This window comes from Poromitra crassiceps, assembly GCF_964638095.1.
Source record: "Poromitra crassiceps genome assembly, chromosome: 20".
Classification (NCBI taxonomy): Eukaryota; Metazoa; Chordata; class Actinopteri; order Beryciformes; family Melamphaidae; genus Poromitra; species Poromitra crassiceps.
This window is the reverse complement of record NC_139637.1, coordinates 29,722,386-29,735,428: the sequence shown is the minus strand read 5'-3', so window position 1 is coordinate 29,735,428 and position 13,043 is coordinate 29,722,386. Positions and strand designations below refer to the sequence as shown.

The following is a 13,043-nucleotide window of genomic DNA, read 5'->3' as shown; positions in this document are numbered from 1 at the left end:
GGGTACCAGCAGAAACACCATGAAATAAAGCCAAATATTTTGGCATTGTGAGTGACAGCAGAAGTTGGCATAGCTAAGGGTCTGATGTAAATGTGAAAATAAAGATGTAAAAAGTTGGCCTACACTCAAGGCTCCATAGGGTCCCATTATAAAAGTTGAAAAAAGTATAAAACATAAACTCTGATTTCTCAAACAGTACAAAAGATGAATTAAAGCTGAATTAAGGTGATATAGTCCTAAAGGTGGTGACTCATTTAAGCTTGAATAGACTGTCTAGTTTAAAGTATGAAGGAGCAGTTGGAGTTCAAAGAGGGCATAGTTTCACTATGAACTGCTGTTTAAAACCAACAGCATTGGACCTGGAAGTAATAGCCACTCCATTTGTTCACAAACTTGGTCCTGCGATGCTTGGACCCCTAATTATTTCTTTCCTCCAGAGGAAAGGACAGGTGTCGTCATTTCATCATAGAGGAGGAGGATGGGACCTACCTGATCTCTGGGGAGCAGAGCCACCACAACAGCCTGCAGGACCTCATCACGTTCTACACCCACAACCCTGTAGGGCCCTTTAACGAGAGACTCACCTCCCCCTGCTTGAACAAAACACTCACCTCCCCCGGCACTGAGGTAGGCTTTAACAAGACATAAGTATATACATCATGAGGTTGTCACTTTACTTGGTGAGGCCCATCACCACATCACATCACCAAACCTTGTATCTCCAAATTTGGCCATTTTCTTTTTATTTCATAAATGGATTTAGTGAGTACCCAAAAATAACCAGTGAAAGTTTCAGGTACTTTGGACCAGCAAAATATGTTATATTACTGGTTATTAATGTTGTTATTACTATTACACTATGTTAAAATGTGAATGTTTTTTCTTCCTTGTGAAAAATTGCTTTTTTGGAGATAGAAGGGTTCTGCCCGACGGCAATGATAAGTGGTTCTTGGTTTTGATATTGCCTGACAAGCCATAGCCTACATCCAGTGTTTGAGGTCTGTGGGAGAGATGCACAGTGAATACAATGTCAGAGAATGGGTTTGAGCTGGTCTGGTTCCAGGCTAGTAGCAAGGTGGGCTACACGCCTATATCAGAGCGCCAAAATCGGAAATGATAGACTAACAGCTGCTGAAATAGCCGTACCCGGCTAAGATAGGCACACAACACCGGCCACATGTTTTCAGTGTCCTGGCTTTGCATCCTGCACTGCACCAAGCCTCAACAAGGAGGAAGGGATACCCATGAATGAGGTAATGTTAGGTGGCTATTAACAGATGCACGGCTGGTAATGCTAAAGTGGCATCCCGGTTGCAGGTGGGTGGAAGTTGAGAGTGGTAATTAACACATGAATACGCTATTAATTAATGCTAGGTGTTGATGAGGAATGAATCCATGATGACATAATTAATAGTAATTCATATGACTCAGTCTGTTCATCAAACATACCTTTCATTAGTTGATGATGCGGTAAACATCAATGAATGGCTTAATTCATCATGAGTCATACAATAACTCATGATGAGGAAAGCATCAATTAATGCATATTTGTGCACCAGTATTCAAGATTCAAGATTCAAGTTTATTGAATGTCCCAGAAGGGCAAATTAGTTTGCAGCGAGCATAAAAAACACAGAGACATAGGCACACATGATTCAAAACAAACACAAAGCAGCAATTTAAAATGCACAGCAGTTCAAAGTGCAAGTAAAAGTAAAATAAAACAGAATACAAAGCAGCAATGCACAGCTGTGCGAAATGCGAGTCAAAACAGGCACAAGCAGTGCAAAGTGCAATTGGATGATAAAGTGAGGCTAAGAAATTGCCCTGACTGACTCTCAGCGCAACACATTTCAAGAAGATGCTACAATGTATCATTGTATAGTAAAAACGCAATAAACCCATAAAACAACAGCCATTTCTGCAGGTTAGATATGTATCTAACCTGCAGATATGCCTGTTGTTTTAGAGGTTTTTTAGAGGTATGTACCTCTAGTTAGAAGTTAGTTAGTTAGAGAAGAAAACTGAATGACAGACTGAACAGCGAGTCCCAAGTCAACAATTGTAAAGTGTTACCGCATTTAGCTGCTAGCCCAGCCCAGGCAGAAAGGATTGGGGATTCAATCCCTGCAGTAAACGCACATCTCAACAGACCTCTATGTAGGCTACCTGCTCTTGAATCCCCAATGCTAAAGTGTAGAGCCGCAGCACCTTCCGTTGACTCCATGGCTGAGTTTTGAATGTTTATGTTGTGCAGTCCGTAGCATCAAACAATGCAGTATACATAGCGATACTTGAAACATGTCGGTTATGTAGAAACAAAAGATCAAACCGACGGGGGAGAAAGTAGCCTACTCTCCTCTCACCTCTACCAAACCAGAAGTCAACAACACACACACACACACACACACACACACACACACACACACACACACACACACACACACACACACGCATACACACACACAGCCCACATCATTACCATGACTGAATTCAGTCTGAGCACAACACAAATACATACCGTAATAAAAAAAACACCCAACGTCTATTTGACACTGCTCTGTCTGTGGCTGTGAACTGCTTTTTGTATTTGCCAATAGGTGGCACTATGCCGAATAGCACCACGAATATCGGTTGGCCGGCGTTATGAAAGTGACATCGGGTCGCAAAGTGACACAAAACTTGACGCAAATCGTGACTCACACCACCCGCGGCCGGGCGGCCCGCCCACCGACCGGCCCACCCGCCCACCAAGGCCATTTTATTATAGGATTGTCATCCAGATGTTTATACTTTTTATATTAAAGATCGACTTTAATCAACAAAATCTGAGGGGTGTCTCACAGTCACCTCTTATACAAGCCTAGACAGCCTAAACAATTCTGCAAGAGGAGGTGGGGCAAGACCATGGAGTATTTTATACACAGAGCAGGCATATCAGAAGGTTTTAAAGTTTTGGAAATTTAGGGGATTTTTTTTTTCAGAATGTTGCCAATGTGGTAAGGGCTTTTTATCGAAGATTTTAGGGCTTTTTTAAAGAGTGATTCTATAGGCTTGAGTGTTGTCATACAAGCCAGTGACCATCTGGTTAAGCAGTAATCAATATGTGATCAAATCATTGAGTGTAGAAACATCATGGCAGCACCTTCAGTCAGCTAGATCTGTTTGAAGTTACAGTATTTTACAGTATTTGACACTTTTTTTTACGTGTTTCCTGAAGGAGAGTGCAGGGTCCAATATGACCCCCACATAATTATTTGAACTAGTTTCACAACAGTGAGCTCCTCTGCACCCAGAAACGCACCGGAATGTGTAGTTTTTGTTTAGAAAACATCATACATAAAGTTTTTTTTTTAAAATATTGAATAAAAGACAGGAGTTGGTGAGCCAGTCCTGGACATGGATCAACACTGCATTTTTAGCGGGCGTAAAAATTAATTTACCTATAACACCATTAAAGTACTGATGTTTTTATCTGCAGTTATTGAAGGCACTATGGCAGGAATGCCAAGCTATGATGGCATCTTTTGGGTGTGATCAAATCAATTTGGCCGTGCACTGTGACATTATGTTTCTGCATGACCCATGAAGGCATCCACCAAAACATGATGTACAAAACAACTTTCCCTTCTTTCAGCAGATGGCTACTCCATGTCTCTGGACCTCTCAGCCCAGCCAAGTCTGTGATGTGGGGAAGTTGGAGGATGAGGCTAAAACAGTTGCACAGAATGCAGAGTCATCAGCACCACTCAGGACCATAGGCCCTGAACTCGAACCCGACAGGGCTCCAGAGTATGCTGTGGTGAGGAAAGCACTGAAGAAATCCCGCTCAGTGCCTGAAATTAAGCTCCAGGAATGTGTGTCGCCCTCTAGTGTTGAGGTAAAGCATCACACATTACCCTGTGGTTTAACATTATTGCCAGATTAACATTTTGCATTGTGCCTGCCTGGAGGTGTGGCCAAAATGGCCCACCACTGGGGACTGGGGATGGACTGGCCATCAGGACTATTGGGAGAATTCCTAGTGGGCAGCTCTGTCTGGGGACACCTCTGTCTGTGGTGCACCCGTTCTACTATGAATCACCTCATTCAATGGAAAGGAATTGCTTCAAAATGTCCCAATTATATGGGGTGGAGTTGTACAATCTCTACAACCCAGTTTCCCTGGGGTTGGCTGCTGATTTTCCGATTGCCACTTGCCAGATACTATTGTAAAAAATATATATATTTGTATTGAATTGAACTGTCAAATCCGATTCGACTGATATTATACGAATAAAATATGATTATTATAGCTGTGTTACTGCACCCTAGCGGCACAAAGTCAGCATTACTGTCCATGCCGCCTCCTTAAGCGATAAAGTCAACAGTACAGTGTGACTAATGGACACATGAACAAATTAACAAACTGATCCATAGTGCCCCCTTTGGTGGGGGACAATGAGACAAATGTAACCAAAATAATAGCCTTAACCAGGCCTCATGTTACTTAGCCCACTGGCAGACACCTTTATACTTCTAACACCAGGAGCAGTCTTTTTCCCTCAGCGGCTCACTCAGCGCTGTTGTTCTTCCAGGACCTTTCCACCAGCAGAGGAGGACCATGTGATGTGACTGATGCAGAGTATGCCAAGGTCAACAAGCCTACCAGGGCCCCAAGGAAGGATGATACATCTCCTTATATCAATGTCAAAAGCCTGCCACAGCAGCAGGGGGCGATAGATGCTAGGTTGGAGTCTCTTCATACCTATGAGGAGCCTCCTCATCTAGACCAATGGGAACAGAAGTCCCATGAGGAAATTGAGTTTTATGCTACTGGAAGGTGGCCAGACCCTGAAGCAGACGCAGGTGAGAAGTAACAGACAGTCTCCATTTCAGAGAGGTTCAGTCTAGGAATGACTTGGAGATAACCTGAGAAAAGGTCTAATCCATACTCATTTCATTATAATTACCAGTCCACTATACTTTGTTTCTTTTCATTTAAAGTGGATTTAAAGTGCCACGTCCAAACGATAAAACAATCATATTAGTGAAGGTGCATGCAGCAGGGCAGATATTACAGCAGCTCATGCATGGCACCTAAATGAGGCACCTAAATCTGCGTTGCAATTCGGTACCAGTAGTACCGGTTGTAAAGGTACCGGTACCCTAGTGGTATCGGGTTTCAGTACCTGACCCTACTGTACTTTTTGTACAAGTATGTTTATTCAGTTTTCAGTTAGCAGAGGGATCAACAGTTAGTGTTGAATGGGATAACAGAATATGCCCTCTGTTCCCACTCACCCACAACACAACACACACAATCTCCACAAAAATAATAAAAGCAAAACAGAAAGGAAAAAAACAAACAAAAACAAACACACAGTGCACCTACAGCAGGCAGAAGGTTAATACTGTAGAAATAGGTATAGCAGGGGTATTTAGATATAATAATAAATAGATAAAGCCTTATTACATGTTAAGACCTAGATAGATATGTCCGACCGTCCATGCTAGTCCATAGAGACCACTCCGGGCCCTATCCTCTCCAATATAGTCCAGATTTGGCCTATCCTTGAGCCAAAAGCTGATAGCTTCCAAAGGGAGAAGTTTCATAACATTCCGAATCCACTGCGAAACTGTTGGGGCTGAGTCTGAAATCCACTGAAGAAGAACACATCTGCCCAGAATGCAGGAGACAGGGTCAAGGGTACATTTTCCCCGAAATATGGCCAACCCTACTTTAAAAAGGTGAATTTTTAATCCATTCTGACCCTCATGTTTGGCCCTGCAAAGCTGAACTCTGTGGAAGCGTACCTGCTGAGAGAGTGTGCAGTCTAACGCCCTGCAGCAGACAATCTTTTAACCGATCGTTAAACCAAATGATAACTTTGTTCCGGCATGTCCTTTAACAATCCATGCCAAATTTGGTTTCTTTTTCACTTACGGTTGAGGAGGAGAAGATTTTCAAAGGTGTTTCAAAATTTCCAAGATGGCGGCCAATCTACCCAGACGGGGTATGATTATGGGTCCTAATTAGAAATTTGTTTGGCATCCTAAATGACGGCTACATAGGAGGTTTCAGTTGGGTTTTCAAAGTGGGATGCTCCGACCAGTTTCAGGGGATGCTTAGTGAATGGAAAAAAATATTACATTGGTTATCAAAAGCCTAAAATGTGTGTTTTGCTTCAGAGTAGTATTGGGGAATTTCACTGTTTTTCCCCACTTGCCCAGAGTCAGAAACAAATACATCCCTTCAGACAGACCTTTTTTATAGTATGAAGCTATCTTGTCTCAGATGTTGAGATCAAATAATTGCTGGGATCAAATAACATAATCATTATCCCATAGGCATCCAAACTACAGTAAAGCAATTAGGGTGTGTTTGGGGGGGAAGCGGCTTTGTTCCCAAGCTTTGTCGGAAGGGAGGCCCACAGCCTCACACTTTGAAAAACCCTGGTCTAGGTCAAACGGGGCGGCCGGGAGGACCATTTAAGTTTCACTGCATGTCATAGCGCCCCCTGTGGGCGAAATGGGACATAACCACTTGGAGAACGGCTTACCGAGGCTATGTGTCAGTGTGTGTGCCAAATGTGAAAACTTTTCACAAATCCGACAATGAGCTACAGCCATTTACAATAGGGGAGGAAGAATAATAAGAATAAGAATCTGGACAAAAACAATAAGTACTCCCAGCCTACGCTACATTATAGATTCTTTAAAACAGATTAGAAGCCCCAAACCCACTCTGCCTCTGACCCTGCATTTAACCCTTCCCCCCTCCCCCTTCCCCGGCCAATAGGCCCTTTTCACAGCAGCCATTTTGAGTGTCAAAGCAGTGTGAAATCTGGGGCAATTTTAGGATCAGGGCCCAGTTGCACAAAGCACCTTATGGTTAAGATTTCCCTTAGAGTCAGAGTTAAGGTGTCCATAAAATAGAATCTGCTGCACAAAACACCCTTAAATCTTCTCCATAAGGTCAAACATTTTAAGGAAAACATAAGCACAAGATTTAAGGGTGTTTTGTGTAGCCAATTCTATTTTATGGACACCTTAACTCTGACTCTAAGGGAAATCTTAACCTAAGGTGCTTTGTGCAACTGGACCCAGACCTTTAGGGGTGATCAGCCCCCAATGAGACTGTGGCTGCAACTTGACTGTGTGTGTGAGTGTGTGTAGGTGTGCGTGTGCGTGTGCGCGTGCGCGCGCGTGTGTGTGTGTGTGTGTGTGTGTGTGTGTGTAGGTGTGTGCGTGCATTGTATCTTGTTGTATCTTTGTCACAGTAGTCCTCACAAAAGAAATCTCCCCTGATCTCAGCATGCAGTCAGCATCACATTTACTCAGAGGTCAACCTGAGAGGAGAGCCTGCTCACACGGCTGCCCAAAGGTCAGAGGTCAACCTGAGAGGAGAGCCTGCTCACACGGCTGCCCACAGAATGCAGCAAAGGACAGGACAGCATGCAAGGCTCAGGTAGGCTACAATAGAGACAGTCGGTCGGTGTAGGAACGCCCACAAATTGTTGCTACGGCTGTCTTTCGAGTGGGGTAAAAAAAAACATACTCTACACTACAGGATTGGGGATTCTAGAGCAGGTACATAGACGTCTGTTCGGATGTGCGTTTACTGCGGGGGTTAAATCCCTGATCCTGTCTGCCTGGGCTGGGCTAGCAGCTAACGAGGATTTACCCCACCCTGACCATGCCCCCAGCGTCTATGATGATACACTGACTGTATCTATTGAGTTCTATGCTCAGGGTTATATGCTTAAATATCCCTAACCCTAACGGCTGGGACACACTAGAAGCATCTGCGAAGCGTCGAGCAGGAGCCCTGCCATTCACACCAGAAGTGCTCTGTTTTGCTCCGCGCCGGTTACAACTTGTATTGACTTCATGCCCGGCTCGCTTCATGCGTAAAAAAATATATAGACCAGACGCAGAAACTCTCGCTGCAGTGTTGCGAGGTGAGGTGATGCAATGTAGCCGGTGTGATCCATCTCCCCTGTTAACAAGGACGCTGAAAGGGAACTGCCTCTGCGAGGTGTTGCTTCAGCGCCGGATACGCTTCTGGTGTGTTTGGGGTGTTACAAGTGACAAATATTCACAACAAAAGAGTTTAATTTAGAAGCGGTTTAGGTTTGATAACCAGAGGCAAAAATGTATCATATCAAATGAAAGTTCTTGGTGAGCTCCTTCTACTGCCCTTAAAGGAGAACCTGGACCTTACTTTTGTTTTTTTTTATGTTTAAAGCAGGACTAAACCCCTAGATTTCTGGCAGAACGTGCCATTGACTCCCATGTAACTATTGTTAAAGTGATGCTAGCCGGCCGCAGCAGCAGAGCACAATAGGCAGGAGAAACCCCCCGCTCTGAACACGCTCTAATGTAATCACAATGGGATTCTTCTGCATTGAGGTAAACACATTAAATAGTTCACCAACTTGTCCTCTAGAATGCTATGAGTTTTGAATTTTCATTTGGGGTTTTTTCGTCATTGTTTTTGTCCAAAGGTCCAGTGCAAAAATCACCCTCTGCTTTTTCTTCTCGAGCGCGAGACCAGAGCGGACCTGCAGCTGGGCCGCACACATTCTCTCCCTCCCTCCTCCTCTCTCGCTCTGCAGTCTGCACAATCGGAAGTGGTTGAGTGGTTCTGAATGTGGGGTCCGGGGACCACCAGTGGTCCTTGAGAGGATTCCAGGATTCTCTGTTATCTCTCAACCTAATATATATGGAATTCTGGACAAAATCATATCTAGGCTACATTAAAAAAGAAAAAGAAAAAAAGAAATAAACCAGATTTGCATCTGAGAGATCAAATCTCATCATATGGGGGTCCATTGCCCCAATGTGAACTAAATTAGGGCTCCTTAATATGAAAAAGGTTGGGAATGATTTACAGCAACACAATGCCATTTCCTTCCTTTTATTTATATTCATGATTATAGCTTTTATTGATAGTATTCTGTTACATCACCACATGGCCATCTTAGTATGAAAATAACAGGCGATTTTAATCAATTAACAGGTGATTAACAGGTCAAGTGACACAAACAGCCAATGAGCTATGTGTATTGTAGCGCCATATTGGTAGGAAAATGCTTGTGACATCATGGGAATACTATAAATAGGCTTGGAGTTGTGAGGAGCCGGGAAAGGGTACAGGGGGAGTAGGGGAGTTACTATCTTGAAATCCCATAGTCTTTGGTTCATCGTGACGTCAGGTTGTACCACATTTTGTGCATTTTTGAGGGCAAAAAAAAGCAGGTTTGAACCCATAGAGGGCACTTATGTGGCTGAAAATGATACAAATGGTACAATGGTAACAGTTTGGTCTCAAATGTGGAAATTTTTACCAGAAATCTTCACACACCACCCCAAAAGTCATATATATTGGTTAAAAGCTGATAAAAAGTGTTTTGGGGTTTAGTCCGCTTTAAGTACTTACCTAGATCAGAAATGTCCGGTAACACACACACTGATCATGTGATCAGTGTGTCTGTTACCTGAGTCTCGTGGGAGTCTCACAAGAGTTTGCGCTGTTGCAGGAAAAGTCAGCTATAGGGGAGCAGGCCTCCATGTTTCCCTTGGAGTAACAGCGTAGCTGAAGGGTTTTGTAAGTTATGGCTGAAAACAAGCGTTCATTTTCTCTCTCTCTTTGACAAGAACAATCTGAGTCTGTGTCTGTTCCAACAACAAGCTCGTTTCGTGGACATACTGTACGTGCAGGCTGTCGAGGCAGGAGGGCCATGCGGGAAAATCGACTGAAGCGATCTTGGTCAATACTGCACCAATTTCAAACATTTCTGCTTACATGACTTAGTTATACATAAACAAATATGAAAATAGGGTCCGGGTTGAAAAATACTGAAATTCTCCTTTAAGTGCCAAATGTGAGTTCTAAACCAATCCAGAGTTATTCATCAAAAATCAAAAGACCTAACATTGAACACACTGAAGTATTTGGGGTTCTTTGCAAAAACCTTGAACCTTACACCCCTCGAAACTTTCTATATTTTACAATGTAGCCTACTGAAAAATGTGCAAAAATGTTCAAAATGTGCATCATGTGTCTCCCAAGATTGGGCCTGACTCAATACTAACTTTTGTGCATCAAAGCACTAACCTTCTACCATCAATGCATCAGTGTTATTGTTTCAACCCAAAGCATGAGCATCTCAGTAAACCAATCATTGTTTTTCACCATGTCTCGATATGTTGTAGTGACGTGCAGATCCTGTGATGCAGACCATCTCAACATGACCAGAGCCAGCAGCTCAACTCTGTGTCACAACATGCAGCGCCCCCTGCTGACCAGAGACAGCAGCTCAGTCCACTCTCTGTCAGAACATGCAGCACCCCCTGCTGACCAGAGACAGCAGCTCAGCCCACTCTCTGTCATGTTACGTTATGCATATTGAAAGTCTATAAAGCCTTTCAATAAACTATTCATTATAGTTTTTATAGTTCATTATAGTTCAAATGAGTTTTCTTGCTACAAACATACCAAATGAAAAGGCCTGATCTTCATATTTGTTCACCATAGGTACCACACTCATCACATGGGAGCTATTAAAACACAAATTTCCCATAAAAATTAAGAAACATTAAAATAAAATACCAGAAGCACTAAAATCGACACATATTTGAGCTACGTTACGTCAACAGCTACAGAAAAGAAATGTTAGATTATTAATTATTATTAATTTGACATTACGTGGAAGGTTATCCACGGAAGATTACTCTCACAAGTAATTTCATTACACACAACAAAAGTCCATACGGCTTTTCCAATACTTTCAAGGACTTTACTAATTCCATTACTTTTCCAGGCCTGGAAATTTTTATCTTTAAATTCCATGACTTTTCCAGGTTTTCAGGTGTGTCCCTTACAGAAAAACCACATGAACTTCACACGTGCAAAATCACATGCAAAATCACGTGATGTTTTTCGCACATGTAAAATTTCACATGTGATCGCATGTGAAACATGTACTTTGCCTATGGGAAGCATGTGGTTTTGGAATGTTTTCACATTCCCATACATGTGAAACCTACGTGAGTACATGTGAAACCCATGCAAATCAGAGCATGTGAGCGGAGCGGGGAGATTTTGGCTTGAGCGGGGAGCGGGGACCAGAGCGGTACCGGAGAGAAAGTTGTAGCGGCACCGATCACCCGCTCAGTACCGCTCAGTCCCGCTCCATTTTCCATCACAACATGTTCAAAACAGAATGCATCGGTGCGTGGCTATGTGCACGCCCACTATTTTCTTGCCAGCTGCTGCGAGACGAGAAGGAAGAGAAATGAACATGCAGCCGACTCTGCTGAGCTCATGTTATTTGTAGTGAGCAATGCCCATTGCCCAGGCGTTTAAACGCAAATTAAACCACCCTGGCCTTTTTATCTCTTTTATTCTTTTGAGCGGAGCGGAGCGGTGAGTGCGAGCGGGTGAAATCTGTATCGAGCGGGGATCGGTCTGGAGCGCTGGAGCGGGTGGAAAGGACCGCTCCGGGAGCGAGGAGCGGTAGTTATCACCGCTCCGCTCCGCTCACATGCTCTGATGCAAATTTTGTTTTCCACATGTGGGAAAACATGATACTATACAACTTGTGACAAAACATGTTATCACATGTGATAACATGTTTTCCACATGTGAAAATGTTCCAAAACCACACGCTTCCCATGGGTTTCACATGTTTTCACATGTGAAATTTGACATGTGTCCACATGTGAACCACATGTGGACACGTGGTGAAACATGTGGACACATGTGAACCTCGTGTGTTTTTTCTGTAAGGGGTCATTTAACTCTAAAGACCTGACTCCACCATTGGACTCCACCACATTCACTGTTAGATGCTCAAAATCAAGTGAGAACCTTCAGGCAGTTTGTGGTCCCCTCTGGTGTCAAATATTACAGACACTGACTGAAAGCTCAAACTTCTGACAAAGGTCCTGTCAAACCGTGTACCATTAAAGCTATACTATGCAACTTTTTAGGGCCTTTAATTTAAACGTAAACAAACTTTATTTTTTTCTTCTATTTTATATTTTAAAGGGATAGTGCAAAATGCAAGGTCAATGGAGCCCTCCTGTATACAAGCTGACCGAAGCTCAGCTTGTACATACAGGAGCATGACCATTGACCTTACATTAATTTTTGCCCAACTTACAACAGCTACTATGAGGAACAGCATGGATTGTGCTGAGGAAGATCTCTACCAACATCATCAATGGTCAATGGCAAATCGAGCTAGACAAATGTGAACTATCCCTTTAAAGTATCTTTTAGCTCTTGATACAAGGAATATGTTTGTAAGAGCTACTGTAAAAATTAGTTTTGTTTGTAAACATTCGAGCAAAACACACACACATACACACACACACACACACACACACACCCACACACACACACACGTGTGTGTGTGTGTGTGTGTGTGTGTGTGTGTGTGTGTGTATACTGTATATATATATTACAAAACAATGCATTTCATTATTTTATGCTGATATCCTGGCTTCAAAACTGTAGTTTTTTTTCTTCATGTTTGGCATATCTATCTGCAGGCAATTTTGCTGGTTTCTGCTTGTGCTGTATTATGGGCCACTACAGCCCAATGGAATAAATAATTTAAGCTAAGATGGTGTCATGTGTGTACTGTATGTGTTTTGAGTTATGGTGCAATAATAACAATTATTGTGAGCACATTGGCCTTCTAGAAGTCCTAGGGCCCTATCTTGGTACAGGCGATATCCCCTATTTACGCTTGCGCACCTGTTTGCACGTGCCTTAAAGCAGGGAAGATACCGGTCTGCCATGCGCATTTGTCCAGGTGTTATGCCAAGTTTCGCACCCCCGCCCGGCAGTATCCCCACCTCACGGGAGCATTATTGTAATGATTTATACAGAAATGTAACTGTAAAAGTGATATAATTGTCTGGGTAGAAGTGACCTCCCTGATTTCTAAGTTAAAACAGCCCGGAAATATGTTGGGGATGCAATTCTTGGCGGGGATGTGGAAACGTTCACGGCACGTGTCGCAGGCGCAAATTAGAGCCGTGCCAAA

At 43.1% G+C, this 13,043-nt stretch overlaps 1 protein-coding gene across 2 annotated transcripts in view; it reads left to right on the top strand.

Moving 5' to 3' along the window:
* Nucleotides 1-12,374, top strand: part of LOC310794565 (uncharacterized protein) — a 31,558-nt gene extending 19,184 nt beyond the window's left edge. The window contains exons 5-9 of one of the 2 annotated variants that reach the window (XM_083656541.1): nucleotides 438-627; nucleotides 3,641-3,880; nucleotides 4,578-4,848; nucleotides 7,297-7,450; nucleotides 10,201-12,374. In XM_083656541.1, coding sequence (XP_083512667.1) covers nucleotides 438-627; nucleotides 3,641-3,880; nucleotides 4,578-4,848; nucleotides 7,297-7,450; nucleotides 10,201-10,219 — 874 coding nt within the window. In that variant the 3' untranslated portion in view covers nucleotides 10,220-12,374. Of the gene's footprint in view, nucleotides 1-437; nucleotides 628-3,637; nucleotides 3,881-4,577; nucleotides 4,849-7,296; nucleotides 7,451-10,200 lie in introns of both variants that reach the window. The other variant, XM_083656540.1, reaches the window with a different exon arrangement.
* Nucleotides 12,375-13,043: the final 669 nt, after the last annotated feature.